Source organism: Thermobia domestica, chromosome 2 (assembly GCF_964235325.1).
Source record: "Thermobia domestica chromosome 2, izTheDome1.hap1.1, whole genome shotgun sequence".
Lineage (NCBI taxonomy): Eukaryota > Metazoa > Arthropoda > Insecta > Zygentoma > Lepismatidae > Thermobia > Thermobia domestica.
Window position 1 is genome coordinate 311,981,022 of NC_137455.1, and position 22,610 is coordinate 312,003,631.

The window sequence follows — 22,610 nt, forward strand, 5'->3', positions numbered from 1 at the left end:
ATTTACCTCGTATCACAAACGAATACTCCCTGATATCCCAATAACGATCAATTCAAGACAATCTCATTAATTTCAACTCTCTTCCGTAACGAAAGGAGAATCCCTACGAGCCAAATCTGCTGACTCCTCTCCGCCTGAACGAAATGCCTTGACCCTAAGACACCGTTGTCATACGCAACGTTTCCCCACAGCATAATTTTTGCACTTAGATTCTTGTCCAAAAGTGCTGTTCAAGTTTCGTAAATATGTTTTAGGGGACTTCATACTAAAATGTTTTCTTCAAACACAACTGTACAAAAACTACTCGCTTTATCGACTGCTCTCCGCACTGCATACGTCGACAGTAGTTCGAACTAGCAATGTTTTGATCCTTATCGTGCAAAAATATACCTATACTTGTCTGCCAACAGCCTTGCCAGTACTTTCAGTAACTTATGTTGTTTTCTTCGGCTTATATATATATATATATATATATATATATATATATATATATATATATATATATATATATATATATATATATATTGCTTAGAACTACAACATAGCATATAACCAAGTATGAAAATCTAATTAAGGCATAAACGTATTCAAAAAATACAATAAAAGAAACAATTTCAAGGTGGCACTTACATTGTTTTCTACAGCAAGTCTTCAATTACGCTAAAAGTGATCTTCTTCGCTGGAACGTTCCAAGGAGCGCGAGCATTTATTCAGAATATAATTGCTAAATTTTGCTCTTAAGATTCCAATTGCCTCTCTCTTTTTGTACTTCATTACAGAAGTTTCTTATTCCATAATTATCATTCTATTCCTTTCTCGAAGTGACCCAAATTACAGTTAAGAAAGCAGTGTTTTAATTATGAGATACATACATTTTTAGTGTAATTATTTACATCCTACACGTCACAAAATCCATGAGCTGCTCCACTCTTGTGTCTCATTCGAAACATCTTTAAACATGCTCTCCGACGTAAGAAAGAAAAAAATAAGTGATTGTTCTACTCCTGTATTTATGTAATATGTTTAGTTTAATAATTTTACCTAGAATGTTACTTGTGCGATTACGTATACTTTCTACAACCACATAGTAATATGTTAACATAATATTTGCCGAATCATGTGCATCTGTAAGTCTATATAACTGTGTATCTTCTGTTTGGGCCATTCTGTCCTCTGCTGATTAATTAATAATAATAATTTTGATTGATAGTCTTATATTCCTTTTTTTTGGATCTACTGACAGTGAAATTCTCTAACAGATATGTGTAGTGCCAATTTTTGTGGATAGATGGCTCTTGGGGTCAATTTTGATCTAACTCGGAGTTCCGTATTCTGTTTCCTTTGTCTCCTCTTGTTGTTCAAATTACCGTTAGGCCGCTCCCAAGCATTTTTGTCAGTGTGTGTGTGACACTCTTCTTGTGTATAACGCGCAACCGCGATCGCGCTTAGAGGATACATTTTTATCAATTGAGTGAACTATCAACCTTCTATGTATTACAGTCCATTATTTCTTGTAAGGTTTATTATGAGTTTATTATTAAATAACTACTAACACACATTTTTATAGTGTTTTCTTTATGTGTAAGCAACATACTGTTGTTTGGATTGTCCTCTTTCCGGGCTGGATTCGTAGCCGTTCCGAGCAGTTTTAAAGGAACAGTGTGAACATTCTATTATTATTATTATTTTTAAAGTGTTTTGTGTTTATAGCTAAAGTGGAGGTTCTAGCAGTGATAAAATGGACCCTCAAGTCCAAAACTACAAGATCTAAAAAAGCCGTTGAACTCTTGACGTCAATTGAAGTGAACGCCATTCTTGTTCACAAAGACAAAGTGGGTGATCTTGAACGAGAATGCTCAGCGTTATTGGAGAAATGTGCGGCAGTGGCAACAAATGAAGAATACGCAAAGGAAGAAGTGGATGTTACGGAGATGGACAACAGGATAGTGAAACTGCGGGTTTCATTGTAAGTGGATTATAAGTGCCACCACGAAAAAATATGTACGGCATCATCCCCAGTTCCTAAAAAATTACAATGGGCAAAGATAGGCAGGGGGAACGGCGTAGCGTCATGCCTCTATCTACCGTCCCCCCACCTTTTCAGATCCACTTTTACCACTGTTCCAGTGTATTCTCGATTGCGCATCAGAGTATAGTTTTGCCATTGAAAATTTCGTGCAAAAACTTGGTCTACGAAAAATCAGACCCAGTGATTTCCGGTATAACTGGAGCAGGTGTAGGGACTGCCAGTGCTATGGTGAACCTGAGGTTTCAACCTGAAGGTGGAAGTTGTGAAACATTCGAAACTAAAGCTGTTGTGGTGCCCAAGGTGACTTCAAATCTGCCCAAGCAGCCATATTCCGAAGCAACGTGCTGGCCACGGGCTTAAGGTTGGCAGACCCCACTTTTAATGTTGTGGACCCCATTGATATGCTTCTCGGTGCTGACGTGTTTCCGTCTTTCATGCTCGAGGGGAAAGCGCGTCGGGGCCTCAGGCGCACCTATTACTCTTGAAACGGCCCTGGGATGGGTGTTATCCGGAAGTGTAGGTTCTAAGGCCAACAGCGTGACAGTGACATCATATCAGGTGTCGTGTGAAGTAGATTCTGCCCTCCAAAGGTTGTGGGAACAGAAGAGCTGCCTCAGCAAATGCACTTATCTAAAAAATGACGGGATTGTGAGCAACATTTTCCGAAAACACACCATCGTGACTTGCAGGGGCGTTATGTGGTTAGACTACCTTTCAGAGTGGCGTGCCTGTATTAGGCGGAATCACGCGAGATCGCGATTAAGAGATTATTGAGCACGGAACAAAAATTAGAGAAACCACTTGTGTTAAAGTGGCGTAATCATGAGTTCATGCACGAATATCTCGATTTGAGACATGGAGCTCGTCCCCACGAGTGACAAAAATGTTCCGAAAGAAGTTGCTACCTGCCACATCACGCAGTATTAAAGCCTACTAGCTCTACCACGAAAGTACGGGTGGTTTTCGATGTAAGTGTGGAAACAACTTTTGGGGTGTCTTTGAATCAAAAGCTCATGGTGGGCTCGAAGTTACAGAAAGATATTTTCTCTATTCCAGTTCGGTTTCGTGAGTATTGTGTGTCATTATGTGCTAACATTTAGATGTACCGCGCCATACGAGTGCACAACAACTATGTTGACTATCAAAGGATTGTTTGGAGAAGCTCTCAAAGTTCACCTATAGAGGACTCCGGCCTACTGACCGTCACTTATGGTACCGCTCCGGCCAGCTTCCTTGTCACGAGATGCCTACTCCAGCCGGTCCAAGATGAAGGAGAGATACCTGCTAACATTCGAAGCCGTGAAACGTGATTTTTTTTTTCTCATGGACGACTACCTCGGAGGTGCGGTCAGTGTGAGGGACGCAATCGAGTTGCAACATCAGCTAATTTAACTGTTACGCGAGTGCGGTTTTGAGCTTCGAAAATGGTTATACAGTGAACCAGAAGTGCTTCAGGCCGTTCCCTCCCACCTGTGCGAAACAGATGTGCCATTCAATTTCAGTGAGGAAAACAACTTTAAGACTCTCGGGGTGCAGTGGTTACCTGTAAGTGACGAGTTTAGTTTCAGCGTATCCATTCTCCCTCCTCCCGCCGTTTGGACAAAACAAAAGCTACTGTCGGAAGTTGCCAAAATCTTTGATCCTCTCAGTCTCTTACCCCTAGTGATTATCAAGGCCAAGATAATATCACAATCGTTATGGAAAGAAAAAATTAGGTTGGGATGAACCAATTTCTCTTGAAAACCAGTGCAGTGTGGCAAGCATACTGTGACTCACTATTTTTGTTACGTGAAGTGAAGGTAGCGCGGTATATCACGACGCTGTCAGCTGCCAGCTGATAGGATATTGTGATGCCAGTGAACGAGCTTATTGTGCAGTGGCCTACATGCGGTCAGAATGTATAGACGCGCGTGTGGGCATAAGCCTCATTGCGGCCAAGACGAAGGTTGTGCCCATCAAAGCTGTGTCCCTCCCCCACTTGGAATTGTATGCGACATTATTGTTGGCCAAGCTGTTAAAAACAATCACCAGTGTAATCAATCTCAATGTAAAACAAGCTAGAGCCTTTACGGATTTCATGGTCATGTTGTCTTGGTTAGCTTAGTCGTGGGACAAATGACCCACCTTTATTGTTAACAGAGTAGCGAAAACACAAATATTCTGCCCGTTTCCCAGTGAGCGCATGTCGAGAGTAAAGACAAAGCAGCGGACTGTGCCACGCGGGGGGTTATGCCCCAGAAGCTCTTAGGTCACCCGCTGTGGTGAGAGGGTCCTTGGATGCGCGAAGCAGTGTTTTCAGAATCACCTTGTACTCCGGTTGTCTCAAGTGCAGTTCAGGAAGAAAGAAGAAAATGTGTCACAGTTATACGTGTGAACACCGAAAATGATCTTGTGAACCGTTACTCCTCCATGTCAAAGGTGACGAGAGTGGTGAGCTGGTGTCGCCGGTTTGCCTACAATTTCAGAAATCCAAAACAGAAGCTTCATGGTTTATTGACCGCGATAGAATTAGAAGGAAGATTTTTTGTGCTTGATCAAGGTAGTACAGCGTTTTTTTTTGTTTTTTTTTTTTCTACGAAGCTAAAGTGTTTGCTGAATGAGCAACTTCTCCCCCGTAAGAGCAGTATGCTTAACTCTCTTTATGGATGGCAATGGAATTTTGCGTGTGTTGGTGGAAGATTACAAAATGCCGAAATGTCGGTGGATAGGAAACACCCTATTTTAATGCCCAAAAGGCATAAACTTACTCTTCTCTTGGTAGAATATGAGCATGCAAATACTTTGCATGGTGGACCTCAAATAGTGTGGGCTACCCTGAGAACAAAATTTTGGGTTCTGGGGGTCAGAAATTTAGTGCGTGATGTTATTCGAAAATGTGTAAAGTGTCAGCGTTTCAATGCACGGACCCCAGACTCAAATTATGGGTTCACTGTCGGCATCCTGGGTTAATCCTGGCAAGTGCTTTTCTAAGACTGGTGTAGATTACGCCGGGTCATATGTTTTGAAAAACAGTTATGGAAGAAGCCGTATTAAGGGCAAGGCCTATATTTTTCTGTTTGTATACCTCGCTGCCATGGCCCTACACCTTGAATTGGTATCTGACGCCAGCACCAATTCATTTCTAGCCGCTTTGAAGCGATTCATAGGCCACAGGGATGTCCCAAATGATTTAAAGGAATTAAATGATAAGGAATTAAATGAGCTACTGAAGGCCAGTGCGGATTCGAAGGAAAATAACCTGACCACATCATTCCTCTCCGAAAGGGAGATAACTTGGCATTTTAATCCTTTCCTTGTCCCTCACCTTGGTGGTTTATGGGAGGCCGGCGTCAAGAGTGTGAAGCATCATTTAAAAAGAATAATAGGAAACGCAACATAATGCTACGAAGAGATGTGCACCGTACGTGTACAAATAGAAGCAATTCTGAACTCGCGTCCTCTCACACCGTTGTCAGAAAACCCTAATGATCTCTCCTGTATTACCCCTGCTCACTTCCTAATCGGGGAATCCCTCTTGGCCCTCCAGAGAGAGACTGCTCGTCCCCTAAACTCTCGCACCTGAGAAAATGGCAGCTTATACAACAGCTGGCGTCAATGGTCCTTATAGTATGTATCCTGCTTCCAGCAGAAGGTAAAGTGGTTTACGTAACACACTAACCGGAAGGTGTATGATATAGTGATACTAAAGGAATCCAACCTCCCTCCGCTACAATGGAAACTTGAGACGTTCATAGACGTTCATTCGGGTAGCGATGGAGCGGTACGTGTCGTTACGATTAAAACAGACCAAAGTGAACTGAAACGTCCGATTGTGAAACTATGCTCGATCCTATTCTTTTCTAAGAATGAGCAATGCTAGGTCATGGCAGCAGGTGTATTGATAAGTGCATTAGCGGCTGTCATATAATTTGTAAATAGTGGTCTCATGTTTCAACTTCTTGATATTATTCTTATGCAATATATGTGGTTTGTGCGGGTGAAGGCTTGTGGAACTTGAGCGTTTCAAGGTGAGGGCTATGTTTGGGCCATTCTGTCCTCTGCTGATTAATTAATAAGAACTTGATTGAGTCTTATATCCCTTTTTTGGATCTACTAACAGCGAAATTCTTTAACAGAAATATATGTAGTACCAATTTTTGTGGATAGATGATTCTTGGGCCCAGTTTCGATCTACCCCGGAGTTCCGTATTCTGTCTCCCCTTGTTGCTCAAATTGCCGTTAGCCGCTCCCAAGCATTTTTGTCAGTGTGTGAGTGACAGTCTTCCTGTGTATAATGCGCAACCGCAATCGTGCTCAGAGGTCAAAATAAAGTGCATTTTTATCAATTGAGTGAACTATCAACGTTCTGTGTATTACAGTTCATTATTTCTTGTAAGATCTATTATTAAATAATTACCAACATGCATTTTTATAGTGTTTTCTTTATGTGTAAGCAACAGACCGTTGTTTAGACACCACATTTTCTTTTGACCCGGTTTGGTGTTGTAGCCATTGTCTTTGAAGAATATGATTTCTTTAGCAGAAAATGCAATAAATGAATTGTCATTTCATGAAGAATTTTCCTACAACTCTGAAGTGTGTACTTACTGACATAATAATAAATGGTGTTTGATTTTTTTTTTTATATCACAAAACCTTTAAAACACTTATCACCTTTCTCTTTACCTTTATTTTTTATACATAATATTTTTCAAAATTGTAAAATGTTCGTTGATTTTTATCATTGTACAAAAATTAAAACAAAGGAACAAAAAATTCAATAATACTAACAAAAAAAATTATTGGATATCACAGGAAATGGTGCAAATTTTTAAATCTGTGAAATTGAGGTTCCCTGTGGTACAGGTAGTTCCAATGACTGCTGAGTTGGTTGTAAGCTATTTGGAACAACTTGTATCGACAGAGACGAAGGAACATTAATTGCGAGAGAATTGACAGGTGTTAGATTAGCAATAGGAATCGATTGTGGCTGTAGCTCTGGCAGAATAAACGGCTGAGACGAGGGAACTTCGATTTCTTGAAGAATGCTACTGGACAATGCAGATGATAGTGATACGGTGGGGAAAATTTGGAACGAATCATTCTGATTGATAACCGATTGTTGAGGTCGCGTCATAACAGCCTGAGTTGAACTTTCAGACGTGCTCATTAAAGGTAAAGATCCAGTAATGTGGGACTCCGTTAAGTCTGATAATCCTGAATCTTGGATTCGTAACGTAAGGATATTTGAATCTAAAGTCTGTACGGGGACATCATCTAAAACAACAGTTGAACTAACTTGATGTTCTGTATTTGAGGGTATATTAGTAACTATAGAACCTAAAAGGGTTTGAACTGTGTATTCTGGTGGATGGAGTTTTTTAATATGTTCACGCCAATGTTTCTTCTCCTTATACTGTTTCCCACAAGAATCACATTGGAAAGGTCTGCTAGCTGAATGCGTTCGAATATGACCTTCGTAATGACTTTTTCGCACAAATTTTTTGTTGCATGTAGCACACTTATAATTGAAAGCTCCAGTATGTGCTTTCTTGTGATTTTCAAAAGACGATTTATGCCGAAACTTTTTATCACACTGGGTACAATGCCACTGAACAGTATTGTCATGAGATATCATGTGAACTTTGTAATTAGTTTTTGCAGCAAAACTTTTGCCACACTGCTGACATATAAAGGGCTTTTGACCTGTATGAAGAAATAAGTGATTGCGAAGGACATCTTTCCTATGAAACTTACGTCCACAAATCGAGCACACATGACGAGGTTCCTCGCAATGTTGTCGTATATGTTCGTTTAATTTAGTCTTTTTCTGGAAACGTTTGGAACAGATGTGACATCTGTGTGGTCGTAATATTTCCTGAGGCACAGTATTTCCCACTTCAGACACTTCGTGCTGATTCGTGTGGACTTTCAAACTTCGCTCGCTTTTGAACCCTTTCCCACAAGTATCACACAGGAACGAGTTGTCTTCTGAATGCGTCCTCATGTGTCTTTCCACTTGATACTTTTTTGTAAATTTCTTGGAACAAACAAGACACGAATGTAAACCGTTCATTGTATGTTTGCGGTGATGGAGCGCTAGACTGCTTTTGTGGCGAAATTGTGCGTTGCATTCTCCACATTGATAGGAAGGTCCTTTCATATGAACCTGAAAAAAGAAGTATATAATGCAATTGCTATACAATATTATTTATGAATAAATAAGGAATTGCATTAAAGTCTTGGTCAAGTCATGTACATTTAGTGGTATGTGAATAGTTTGAGTTTTCTCGAGTTACCTTCGTTTCCTCCCACATTACAATATTATTATTTCGTCGCTATTCGTTTCACGGCATTATTACAACATGGTGCTAAATTTTAAGATGGCAATGATCAACATTTGGTGTATAATTCGATCCAAAAATAGTGTTAGTTAACTTAGCTCTGGAATCGAACTCTTAACCTTGTTTGACAGTTAAAAATTTTACCGGACCGCAGCAACCATATGTAGGTATTTTAGTAGGAATTTTTATTATTATTTATGTCACCAAATTTTATATTATCAGTAACTCAACATCACACTCAGTTTATACTTAACAGAATCATAATATTTCAATCATTGGTGGCTTGTATTTTAAAATTTAGGTTGCGTGTTGTTTACCGCAATTTGATCTTGGTGTTGTTTGCTACGATTTTGTTACAGAATTTGCATTCCAGTTTTATCAGATTTCATTGTCATGAAGATTCACACAAACACACACACCGGATGTAAAAGCTAAGGACTGCCAGGTACTTTTGAATAAATAAAAAGTATCTCACCTTTGGAGCGAGAGAGGTCTCATTAACCTGGTTGCTGAAAAAGAATATTAAGCTCCAAACAGACGAACACAAAGACACCATTAATATCACAAGCATGGGCGGCGATTAGGGGGGCAAGAGGGGGCAGTTGGCCCCCCCACTTTTTTGAAGTGACCACTTAACTCTTTTAAATTATATCATCTATTTTTCGGTGATAGGCTAGAATCTTCATTGTTCGATTTAAAAAAGTACCAAAAAGCTTTTTACTTTTTTTCTGTCAAGCCTGGAGGCATTGTAGAACACGTTACATATCCTTTCACGCCTTTCTGCGTCGAGACAGAGTGTGATGACGTCACAACTAAAAATATTTTTTTGTTATGACTTTTTTAAGTTACTTTTTGCAGGGCTTACTTTTGCACCTAGAAGATTGAAATTTTGCACACACATTCAGTGCACCCCTTAATATTGTCCAGATTCTTTTCAGATTTCTGCGACAAAACAGGGGGGTTCAAGTACCGTTTGAAAGGCTGTTCTGTTCTTAAAAGAATGATGTACGAACCATGATCCTAATATAGATAGGAATGTCTCAGGGAATTTTTACCTGAGATCCTTTTTTATACGGGAATCTGGAGTATTGTAGAGATATTATTTTTGGTGGGCTTACTTTTGCACCCAGAAGATTGAAATTTTGCACACACATTTAGTACACCCCTTAGTATTTTTCAGATTTGTTTCAGATCTCTGCGTTAAAACATGGGGGTACAGAGGAAAAAAAGTACAGAGAAGGAATATTTTTTAAACAAATAATCTATTTTTTCATGATTTTCCCACCTCAGGTACAAGATGGAGACATGTGAGTGGTACCGTTTGAAAGTGTGTTCTATTCTGAAGGGAATGATGTACGAACAATGATCCTAGGATGAATAGGGATGTCTCGGGAAACTTTCATATTACATCTGGGTCATTTGGGGCATTCTGGGAATGTTCTTAGCTCATTGGTAAACATTTTCCCGCACTTAGTTTTCAAGATAGAAGCTTGATTTTTTTAAAATACACATTTAGTATATTCCATCGTATTTTTCAGTTGATTTTAAGATCTGTGCGTTAACATCCAGAGGGGGCCCCAAAGGGGATCAAAGCTTGAAAAAATCAGAAAAAATCCAAATTTTCCTCAAAGTTTCCCGCCTTAGGGACATAGTAGGAAATGAGAGCGTTTGAAAGGTGATTCTATTCTGAAGAGAATGAGATTCTAACCATGATCCTAGGATAAATAGGGATGATGCTGTAGCTGATTGACTAAAATTCAATAATTTACCTTTAAAAAACCATAATTTAAAATGGTTAAAGTATATAGTTTCATTTGGAAATGTAAAGTTTTTGCATATATTATTGGTTCATAGAAAAAAATGGTACCACATAATATTTGTCGTTGCGTAAGTGGGTATTGGTTATTTGTCTTCTCGTGGAGTTAAGACAGCTACAGGAATTGCGTTTTAATTGTAATTCCAAGGAATTAATATTACAATTGCGTGGTAGCATATGTTTGTAGTATTTACTGTCTTTCATTTTCTAAGTGTAATAACATACATTAATGGCAAATGTGGAATTAAAAATGTAAGTTGTTTATTAATATCACGGTTTCAATATAACTTCTACAAAACAAGCCTCATTATTCATTAGTATGATTAATAATATCCTTTATATTTATTTGTTTTGCAAATATGTTATTAAATAATCTGATCACACAATTTTTCAGACAGAATTTTAAGATGTTCATGAGCAAGTAATCAAGGATTAGTACCTAATGTGCGTTGCTCTTGTCAATTTACTTAATCAAATATGAAACACGATATACGGTATTTTAACTGAAAAAGATAGTATCCTATTAGTTATACAACCTTTCGTCAAACAAAGTGTTAGAAGCAACCAGGAAAACTAACATTGATAGCCTATACAAATATTCAGATCATATCTTGCCCCCCCACTTTTAACGTCCAAACGCCGCCACTGATCACAAGAGTTTCATAAATTGACATAACTACATCTTCTCTTTTAACACAATTCTTAATATTACCTGCTGTTATATATGCCTTTGTTGCAATGTAACTTGACCAAATAACACACGTAGCAGATAAGTCGCAACTTTGAACAGTATTACATTGCGCGATGAAAAGTAAAGAAAGATTCCTGTTGTTACTGGAAATCGATCTGCTTCAGTTTTGGCCGGGCACGCATAAAAATGGAAAGAAATCTTTAAATCTGATGCTTCACGTACATGCCATTTAGGCTAATTGATGATTAACGAAAGTGAATGATTGTGAAAAAGTTGGTGGAATGATACGTGAGAGAAAACGGAAGAACTCCAAGAAAACACACGCACACGATGTAGTCTATATTTGTAATATGCGCTAAATTACCTTAGCGTTTGTCCTGCTGGCAGAGGGTGTGTTGTCATTTATGACCTATTCCCTGACGAAAACATCGTGTTTGCAGATTTAATCCAATAGTAAATACTATGCAGAAAAGCAAACAAAACTACTTTTGAGGAATGTTAACAGCAAACGAAGATCAAATACTTTGATGAAAGTGGAGTAAATGAGCTTGATGATCTCTGTAATTATGACATTTAACTTTGTTGTTTTCCCACTTCCGTTCTGTACACGTCTTGAGAAGCGTAACTTTTGGTAATATATACAAAAACTCTGAGTCTTCCTCTGCTTTCCCATACTGACAAGATTCACTGCCTGCTGAAATGTTAGCTTTTATGAACTTATGTGTTTTCGAGCTGCTTTGTTATGAGTTTCAAATACAAATTGGTTCCGCAAGGCATGTTCCAAGTAAATTCCCCAATTACAATAAGACACTTGCTTGCTTAGGGTTAACACAAACTGTGCTACAGTTTGATTTTTTTTCTTGTTTAATACTGTGGAATGGATCCTTTACGCAATCTCATTTGCAATCACACCAACACGTGCTAGCAGCAACTCCTTTATCTATTTGAATTTCTTATCATAGGACATATATAGTGCACATAAATGGTTTAAATCTCCGTGAGGTTTTGGAAGTGTCACAGACAAAAAATTTGCCTCTTTTCTATGTTATGTAAGACCATTGATATGCACATTTTTGGAAACACTGCAAGTTTGACTGTACTTGACCAACTTTCACATCACAGGGTGCTAGTGAAGAGAACGAAGCAATCTTATTTCATTTCTTCTACGTGGAAGCGTGAATTCGCATTTGAATTACGCCACATGTTGTTTTATTAGGTGCAGTTAATTAAAGCATTATGTTAGTTACGAATTGAGATGAGTCGATTTTGAGTTTAACACCCCGTTCAGCAGTGACGCTATATGAGACGTGGACCTACTGATTAACGTGGAATCCGAACCACATGACCTTCCGTCGGGAATCGAACCTAAGTCTCCCACGCCAAAGGCGCTTACGCTAACCGATGACAGAAGAACTAGCCACAGCTCAAGCAGTAGCTTATTTTACTCAATTCTAATCAAAGATAATGCTAATAGAATTTAATAATGTATTAAACTTGCGTAACGAAACAATTATCTATCATTTTAACTTACATACTTATTTACTTTGGTGCCGAGATGTCTCAACTGTAGACCACTCACCTCTGGCGCGTGGGATCCCGGGTTCGACCCGATCTCGCGAAGTGGGTTTTGTGGTGGTGGTGGTAGTAGTAGTAAGAAGAAGAAGAAGCAGGAGTAATAATAGTGGGAGAAAAGGTAAAATAAATTAATACAAGAAACACAAGAGTGGAAAATACTTATATATGGAGTTTATGAACAACAGCGAACTATTTTCGTATCTGAAAAAAGTTCATGAAACTTAAATCTGAAATCAAAATGACTGTGTCAGAAATCATTACCATCTGAAATCGTAAACGTTGAATCTTAGTCTAAATAACATCAATACTATTAAACACCAACTCCATTCATAGCTACTAGTGTCAACAATTCATAGGTAGCTGCAAATAGGACTTTTCATTTACAATATGAATACTTCTCAGGATTTCTCAACTAATGAAAAAGAAGGTCGGTGAATTCTTTGCACAGCTTTTTAAGAAATTATCGCAGTAGTTTTGAATAATAATAATAATAATAATAATAATAATAATAATAATAATAATAATAATAATAATAATAATAATATGTAACGCTGCACTAATTAAATTATTTGAGTCATTTAAACTTAAATTATAATTTTTACGTTTTCAGATGCAGTAACTCTTAAATAACTCCCCAATGGGCCTATATTTCATAAGATTGCTTTTTCTTTTGGATCTTAAACAGTACTTTGGCTCCGAAAATATTTCACTACTATTCAATAACACTCTGTACAGAAGGTCGATACGCGTATATGTGTCCAATTTTACACCTGTACCACTGAAGCGACCGAACCAAGTGGTTAAACGCGTGTGTAACCACTTGGAGGTCCATTCTATCGTCTGCCAAGCGAAACTGTGTATCGTGTGCATCGTGGCTCCAAAGGTGAACCGTTTTTGGAAGGGCTACGTAATTGGACTTTTCCACGCCAAATATTCGGTTTCTAAAATTCAAAAGCAGTGTAAAGAAAATGGTTGTGCATTGGGTTCGACGACTATCAAGAACATAATCAAGCAGTATAAAAAAGGAAGACATACCAGGTAAGCATTCACCCACTAAGGGGTCGAGGAAGCGAGCGTGTACCACAGTGACTCCACAAGTAGCTCAGAAGTTGCGGCGAATGGCCTTACAAGAAAATCCCCCTCCGCAACGTGTGATGGCAGCTCGACTCCACATACCAGAGTCAACTGTTAACCGCGCCTTGAGTGGGAAATTAAACCTCCGGAGGGTCTTTAAAAGTCATGGACATTACCTAAGTGCGGCCCATCGCCGTGAGAGAAAGACCAACTGCAGGCGCCTCTATGAACGCCATCTATCTGGGGAAAAGTGGAATTTTGTGGCCACACTAGATGAAGCATGGGTGTATCTATCAGATTGTGGCAAAATTCGCTCAATAACTTACACTTCGCGAGATGCAAAAAGCCGTCCTACTTTCATCCGTCATTGCAAAGCAACTTTCTCGAAAGGATTTATGGTTGTCGTCGGTTACTCTTATCAGGGCAAGTTAACAATTCGTCAGTTCCTTAAAAACTGTAAAATCAACTCTGCATTCTTTCAGCAACATATACTGACACCAATTTATACAGAAGATCTGCCTTGTTTGTATGGGCATGCCATAAAGCAAGTGTCTGTGCATATGGACAAAGCCTCCTCACATACATCTCGTTCTACCCAGAACTTTCTGAAGCAGATGGAGACAGACACCGGTATTCGTGCTATTCCGTTTCATGATATACCAGTGAAATCACCAGATGCCAGTCCATGGATTTCTGCGGGTTTGGTCTACTGAAAAGGGCACTTTCTTCTCGTCGTGTCACTACTCTCGGGGGCCTGTGGAAAGCCTGCCGGGAGGAATGGGAGAAGATTCCACTTCCTGTACTTCGTCGTAGTCTTCTACAGTGGAAGTTACGGTGCAGGGCTATTGCCAGAACACATGGCCAACACATTGAGGCCAACCGATGGTGGTCCCATGGATTTTCATAAGGTTAGTGCTATTTCAAAATTGGACACATATACGCGGATCGACCTTCTGTATATACACGACTGTAAACTCCTGTTTTTGTTTTATTACCTGTTTATGCAGCATCATATTTGATTTGGTAGAAAATGCTTTTGAACACACTGAACACTGAAATGGTTTGACTCCGGAATGTATCTTCTTGTGCTGTTCAAGGATATCTCTTCTAACAAATTTCTTCATACAAACGTCACAGGTAAAACGTGGTTCACGGTGAGCATACATGTGTGCGTTTAATTTTGCTTGTGTTGTGAACTTCTTGTGACACTCCTCACACTCGAATGGATACACACCTAAATCAACACAAATACTAAATTGTATTAAAGTAAATAAAACACTAAGAAGACTATAATGTAACGTTAAAACTTAAAATTAATTAACAATATAACGATTTACTGCGTCCAAATCCACTTCAATTGAACTAAAACGTTTCAGCAATTTCTGTTGTCTTTGTCAGTAGCTCTGCGAACTCACACCCCCTTCCCTCAGAACAACATTAGAAGTGTTTATCAATGGGGAATACAATTCTAAAAAACAAGTTCTACATTACATACGTCGCACAAAAGAAGTTTTAGTGCATAGTATTTCAAGTAGCAGATCGTTCAAAAGACGAGTTGTTCGAGTACAAGGGATTAACATTAGTACGAGATTAACTAATTATTTATTTTAACAATTAGTAATAATTTTTCAACTGGACACACGAAAGAAGTGTAAAATGAAACTCTGAAAAGTGAGAAAAATTCATGCGATTTCCCCAGAGCTATTGACGAAGACAAGAGATTGCTGAAACAGTTTAGTTCAACTGAAGTGCATTTAATGCTGTTTTAGTTGATATTGTTTTTACTACTCATAATACGGCCTAACGGAGTAGTATTACTTCCTGAGAATTGCAGTAAGGATGTGCCTAGGATGACCCGGGACACCATTCTACGCCTTGGATGGAAACACTGTTGCATCCGCCATACTCCGTGAACATTGCACCATCCAATTATCGCTTGTTCCGTTCCTTGGACAATCACCTTAGAGGATGCCAGTTCAAATCCCTAGTAGAGGTGCAAAATGCACTTGATACCTCCTTCGCTTCACGGCCAAGTTCTACCGCGATGGAATCTATGGGCTTCCAGAATGTTGGCAGAAGGTCATGATGCTGATGGGAACTTTTTTGATCTTTCAGGTACGTCTTAGGTAACATATCGATGTTCAAAGGTGGTGGGTGAAAAAGCGACAGAACTTTCTTCGCTACCTTTATAACTTGTGTCCAAACATAGTTTTTATATCTTTTACAGTGGAAGAAGTAAATTTTCCCTGATAAAAAGAGGTTTCTCTGATTTGCTTATGTGCAAACTTAAGACGTAGGATGCTTCCAGTGCTTTTCTACTAATTAAACTCATGGTCGAAACTTTATATTTCCCACAATTTGGTATTCTTAAGCATCGCTGAAAAACTCAATTGGTTTGTTTTGCACCCACAATGCTCTTTTTGTAAATGTAGTAGGAAATTTGCACGTTTCACAAAATTTCATAACACAAAACGCACTGTGGTTTCTGTTCACTTTTAGCACCGCACCAAGTAAATTCTAATTCCAAACACGAACTATAATTTTGCTGTGCAATGTATTTTTTCTTTCAACTGCTTGCTTTAACTTTCATAAAAGAATATTTACTCGCTGTAGTAACACTCGTTTCACAGTTGGAATTAGCTTCACTTATATCATTTGCTTTTATGTTTAAAGTTTGTTGTACGGAACTTCTCCACTATCAAAACAAACACTTTTTGAAAATGTATAAAACTGGAGTTAACTGACAGCACATATTGGCCAACTATAACCTGAAAGTTACGAAGATCTATTGAGCTTCGATTGGCAGAGGAGACCTATTAATAAATAACAATAAACAACAACCAGCTTGTTGAAATTTGGATGCCATATTTTACTTCTAACAACACGGGAAAGCAGAAGCAATAATATCGTTGTTAAAATCACCGTCCTTTGTTTCCCTTCTTTCTGTAATATTAATTTTTGTCGATGCATACCACGGTTCCTTTTAAGTTAGTGAGAAATGCATTCATGTAATCTTATTTCCCCCGGAAATACCAGATTTTTGTCTGATCACTGAAATGTGTTTCGTAATTATAAGATCTAAAGTAGTATATAATGGGGTAAAATATTGAAAGATTCAAAAATGTCTGGCTTTTAGTTTCCGTTTTATGTGAAAAGTTTTACTAATTTATACTGTATTTAACTTGTTTTCTTATGATATTTTAATTCCGTTTGCAGACTTGTGGCATCATATTCACGAACCATTCATCATCCGTGAACCATAGCCTGAAAATAGCTGCATTACACGATGGGCTATTTGCCCATGAAATTTGGTTCAGATCAGCCAGTAGTTACCTAGAAATAAGCTACCACACAGAAGCCAAGCAAAATCTATCCGGCCGAGCTCGGCCACCAAATATAGCGATCTTTATTCCTTAGGCAATGGGCTACATGCCCACCAAATTATTTTTTCTGGTTCAAATTCGACCAGTAGTTACCGAGAAATAACGTCCCCCATATATATATATATATATATATATATATATATATATATATATATAATATATATATATATATATATATATATAACATACATACATGTACGCTTACGCCGAAAGCTAATAAGAGTTACAAATACACAATCAATGGTGATTGGAAACGAAGTAGTCAATATCAAATATTGAAGCAAGAGGGAGAGAAAAAAAGATATGATCAGTAAAGATATGAAGTGCAAACGTGAAATAAAAAGAAAGGTAGAAATGACAGAAGAAGTAAAGTATATTTCCTGGATCTTTGAATAAAAAGTTAAAACAAAGTATTTCGTGTGGAGTATTGTACTGTATGGAGCGAAACATGGACACTACACAAGGACAACGAAAAAGGATTAAATGCTTTAGAAATGTAGATATGGAGAAGAATGTATAAAATGAGTAGGTTCGAATGAAAAATCGATGAGGAAGTACTAGCGATAGATGGAGAGAAAAGAATAATATTAGATATAATTAGGAAAAGGAAGATAAACTAACAGATACATCGGCTGAGAAGGAAATGTATCCTGAGAGACTCACGGTGGGGTGGAAACGAGAAGAGGGAAAGCATCAAGGGATTATGATTCAACGACGGTATTACAACAGAAAATTATTCCGTCAAGACGAAGAAATTAACTGAGAACCATGGTGCATGGAATCTTCTAGTTTACATCAAATCACCAACAAGTAATGGCAAAATATCTATGAAGAAGATTAACAAGCACCAAAATGTAAGCTCACTCGGCACAAAGGATAATCATACTAATAAAATTATAATTTATATTGTTTTATTGTTTCTGTTTCTAGCGAGTCTAAACATTTATACATTACAATCATAATACAAAAGGAGTACAAAAATGTAACATAGACCGTCTTCGCATATAGAAAGAAATGCATTTGAATAATTTTATTAGTTCAAAAAATTCAGGGTTAAACATAAATAAAGGGAATTTGAACATATTTTTAATAATATTATCAATAGTAATTAGCAAACCTTAATCACAAACATTTGTAATTGAAATATTTTCGTATTTGCACCAGTTATTCAATAGCCAAATTATACCGGGTGAGGCATTTAAAATTGTTTTTGGAAATATCTAGAAAACCACAAATCGGAGTTTAAAAAAGTTGTAATAAAAGTTGTTCGTCTCGAAGGGGGACATCCAATGATACCACACTCGACCCCCTACCCCCACCCCCGGGGGCGGGAGGGGGTCAACTTTGAAATCTTAAATAGGAACCACCATTTTTATTGCATATTCTGATTCTCCGTGAAAAAATACGAAACTTTTGTTTCGAATATTTTTTTTTCGTTGCGTGATAAATGGCGCTGTAATCGACAAAATCAAAATGGCTTACAAACACGAAAACTGAGGCATTTAAAACTGTTTTTTCAGAATATCAGGAAAACTACAAATCGGATTTTAAAAAAATGTTATAATGAAACTTGTTCGTCTCGAAGGGGGACATCCAGTAATACCACACTCGACCCCCTACCCCCACCCCCGGGGGCGGGAGGGGTCAACTTTGAAATCTTAAATAGGAACCACCATTTTTTATTGCATATTTTCTGATTCTCCGTGAAAAAATAAGTAACTTTTGTTTCGAACATTTTTTTCGTTGCGTGATAGATGGCGCTCTAATCGACAAAAATCAAAATGGCTTACAAACACGAAACCTGAGGCATTTAAAACTGTTTTTCAGAATATCAGGAAAACTACAAATCGGATTTAAAAAAGTTATAATAAAAGTTGTTCGTCTCGAAGGGGGGCATCCAATGATACCACACTCGACCCCCTATCCCAAGGGTCCCACTGGGGGCGGGAGGGGGTTAACTTTGAAATGTTAAATAATAACTCCGTTTTTTATTCCTGATTCCCATTCTCCATGTAAAAAAACATAACTTTTGTCTAAAAAAAAAAAATCTTTTCCTTGCGTGATAGATAGCGCAGTGATCTTCAAAACATCAAAATGGGTAAAAACTGTTAGGAATGGGCCAAGTCGAACTATGAGTTCTGAGCCGAATCGGGTTTGATAAATAGCTCACTCATTCAGCTCGTTTTGAAATGATGGCCATATGAGACTGCAAAGTGAAAGTCATGTGAGATGTAAGCAGTAATATGGAATACTTTTTGTGCTGCTCACGAGAGGGGACACTGGTCGCTTCTAGTCTCGTCTCGATAACAAGAAGAGAAGCGATTTTTATAACGACCTTAGTTCGCCTCGGCTCAACTGAGCCGATGTCTCGAGCCAGCTCGCTTGAGGTGAGCCATCGGCTCGGTTGGGATGAGCCATTTCCTCTGTTTTGTTGAATTGAGTCTAGAAATCGAGCAGGGTCGGTTGGGTGAACTGTTAGCTCGGCTTATTGTTCGGTTCGGCTCGTTAGTGAATGAGATGTAAGCCGAACTGTTTGAGCGGTTGATAGGCCTAAGCCCGGTCCGAGTAGTTTTGAACTTGTTTAGCCGGCGCCTTATAACTTTTAAGTTTTTGGCTCGAGCCGGAATACTTCCTCCTCTGGATCTCAAACACCGATGTCCTTGCTTCCTAAGCTTCACGACTACCGAGGTCGGAAGACAACTAGTTTCTAGTATTGAGACACAAACCGCTTATCTTTCATATTTATATACGATGTTGTAATAATAATAATAATAATAATAATAATAATAATAATAATAATAATAATAATAATAATTATTATTATTATTATTATTATTATTATTATTATTATTATTATTATTATTATTATTATTATTATTATTATTATATGCAATAGTATCATTGATAATAATTATATTGTCTATGTAACATACTTGAAGAGAGTACTTGAAACTACACACAGGATTTGGCTCGTTTTCTTTCGACGCGACTCGAAACTTGACCCGAATTCGAGTCGAATTGGAGGGAATTTTTCTAGTCGAGCTGAAATATGTTTGTTTCGAGTAGAGCTCAAAGAAATCTATTTCTAGTCGAGTTGAGTTTCACAGAAAACTCTCTCGAACTTGCTCATGCCCATCCCTAAACGCCGTTGACAAGTGATAAGAAAATGTTCGAAATGGTGACAATTTTCTGCGATACATTCTTTATCATTCAAATTACAGTCTATGAAGCAAAGACTGCGATCGTGCGTCGCAATCCATGGTCAGACTCTCGCTGTACATATAACACTTGCAATGTGTGTTGCAGAAAACAGGCACCATTTCGAACATTGGTTTCAGAAAACAATGGAGATGTGTGAGAAACAAGGAGACTCTCCTAAAACAAGCACCATGATGGTGAGAGGCAAGAGGACTCGCCTTGAAACAAGGACCTCGATGGTCAGGGTCCATGACATTTGGGGGCGAGACGTTTAAGTGCGGCCGCTTGGGCGCGAAATGTTTGGACACAGAATCTTTTATATAAATAGGTTTCCTACCTACATATACTGTATTTCGTAACTAGAATCCGGATGTTTAGGAACTAAAATATGAAAATTGGCACTGGAAATTTCAAAAAAACATCCACAACAATTTTGCAAAAACTAACAATAACATCTTGAACACAGCAAAGTTCCTGCACGTCATGCACAACGTATCTGTACCAGTAAAAATAAATAAATAAATAAATGCAGCAGATTCTCGACTATCCGCATCTCTAGTATCAGGTCTCCGTACCAGGCCCGTATTCAGGTGGTCTAGGGGGCTGGTTCCCCCGTAAATTTTTCCCGTCCCACTAAAATTTTCACGATAGGCTTGCAAATGAACTATAATATGGTTGGATCGGGTCCCTCCTAACTTCAGCCGGGTCCCCCTACATTTTTGGGCTGGCTACCGGCCTGCTCCGTACTATGCGATTTAGTTTTGGAAGAAATAAATTAAGATATATGTAATAAGGACATGTAATTTGTGCAAAAAAAGAAAAAAAAAAAAGTATTTTTAACGTTTAGTTATTTTAAAAATGTAACTTAAAATGTACACAACACTGCACATATTTTCATTTTTGCATTTTCTTTTTCCATAATAAATTATTAAAACGAATGTTACAAAACATAGGAAATGTTTATTAAGTAATGAATAAGTGCTGTTTTTGGAATAAAAATTAAGTTTTTAATGCTATGGGTGGGTGTTTCAGGAAGTGAGTATTTATTGAATGCTTTTTTGTTATTCGATCTGCCCATTAGGCCGGATAGTTGAGACTATTGTATTAACAGAAAGTTATTTCAGATTTCATAAAAATAGGCACTAGCTATTCATTGAAATAGGAGGAGTGGTCCAAATAAAATTTACTGTAGGCAGCCTGTGACACCCCAAACTAAACTTCTGTCGTTTATAATATATCTAACATAAAGGAACGATATTGATCGAGTTGGCAGTTTATTGATGCACTTCGAAGGACAGAAAAAAGCAGAACTTAGTGTACGAGGCAATGCTTTGAGAAGAAACCCTCCCATGGAAAGAAGAAAAAATGAAATGAAATCTTTGAGTTTTACGTCCCACGCTTAGGCCGGTTAGGCTAAAGGAGACGGTGATGATGAGTAATGAATGAAATGGTGGAATGAAGAAAGTGGGAGGAAACGGGAGAACCCCGAGAAAACCCACGCACACGGTTTTTGTCCACCACAAAGTTCACTTGGTGGGGGCTGGGATCGAACCCGAGACCCCAAGCACCAGAGGTGAACGCTCTACCACTGAGCCACCGCGGCCCTCCCATGGAAAGTAGAAAATATATTCGGGCAGATGAAAAATTCGTATTGTTGTACAGAAATTTTGAAACTGTTGATATTGTAGAATACCGTAAGACACTTTGCACATCAGGGGTTACTTTGCACAAAATATGAAGAGTTTCACAGTCCTCTGTCGGCAAAAAAATGAACAGAGAACAGAAAGTTTCAAGTGGTACCGTAAGATAGAACATCTAACTGTATTTTGGCTATAATATTGGCGGTTAACATCAGTTCCAATTACCGAGAAGGTTCATTTGTTGTAGAGGTATGATGGAAAGCAGTCACTGTAAAGACCGCCAAAATTTGAAAGATATCACGTACAAAATTTTCCGTCAAAGTTAAGTCAGTTTTGTAGAATACTACCGTGTATAAGGGAACTTTGATGCAATAGTTGAAATTGAAATGTGAAACGTTTTAAAGTCATAAAAAAAGTAAAACTGGGAGAAGGGAGTTTCAGTCTGTACTCGGGGTTACTTTGCACCGGTCCAAAATACCGCTTAGATAGGAAATTATTACTACTGGGACCTTCTGCATTCTAGATTTAGGTAAATTTCCTACTTAGGAAGATGCTGGAATGAATTTCTTGTTGGAAAATAAATTATGAACAATGGCGGATCCAGAAAAGTAGTTTGAGAGAGGTTTTACTCACAAATACTTCGTTTTTTTTTTAATTTTATTATTATTTTTTTTTATGACTAGGATTTCAGCTTATACGTATAGGAATGACTAACATTAGATTTTTAAAATAAGAAATCGTGCAATTTGGGTGGGTTTCAACCTGAAAGTCCCAAATCCCGTAAATCTCCCACTAATTTTCTTTAAAATGGCTTAAATATTGTGCAAAGTAAGTACTTGCTGGGTTTGGCCCATAATTCCGTCATGCAATGATAATGTCAT

General features: G+C 38.0%; 1 protein-coding gene across 1 annotated transcript in view; it reads right to left on the reverse strand.

Moving 5' to 3' along the window:
- Positions 1 to 559: 559 nt before the first annotated feature.
- LOC145678624 (uncharacterized) overlaps positions 560 to 22,610 on the reverse strand; it is an 86,262-nt gene continuing 64,211 nt past the window's right edge. The window contains exons 8-9 of the mRNA XM_081748980.1: positions 14,504 to 14,742; positions 560 to 8,177 (exon numbers count right to left, since the gene is read on the reverse strand). Of these exons, the coding sequence (XP_081605106.1) occupies positions 6,840 to 8,177; positions 14,504 to 14,742 (1,577 nt within the window). The 3' untranslated portion in view covers positions 560 to 6,839. The remainder of the gene's footprint in view (positions 8,178 to 14,503; positions 14,743 to 22,610) is intronic.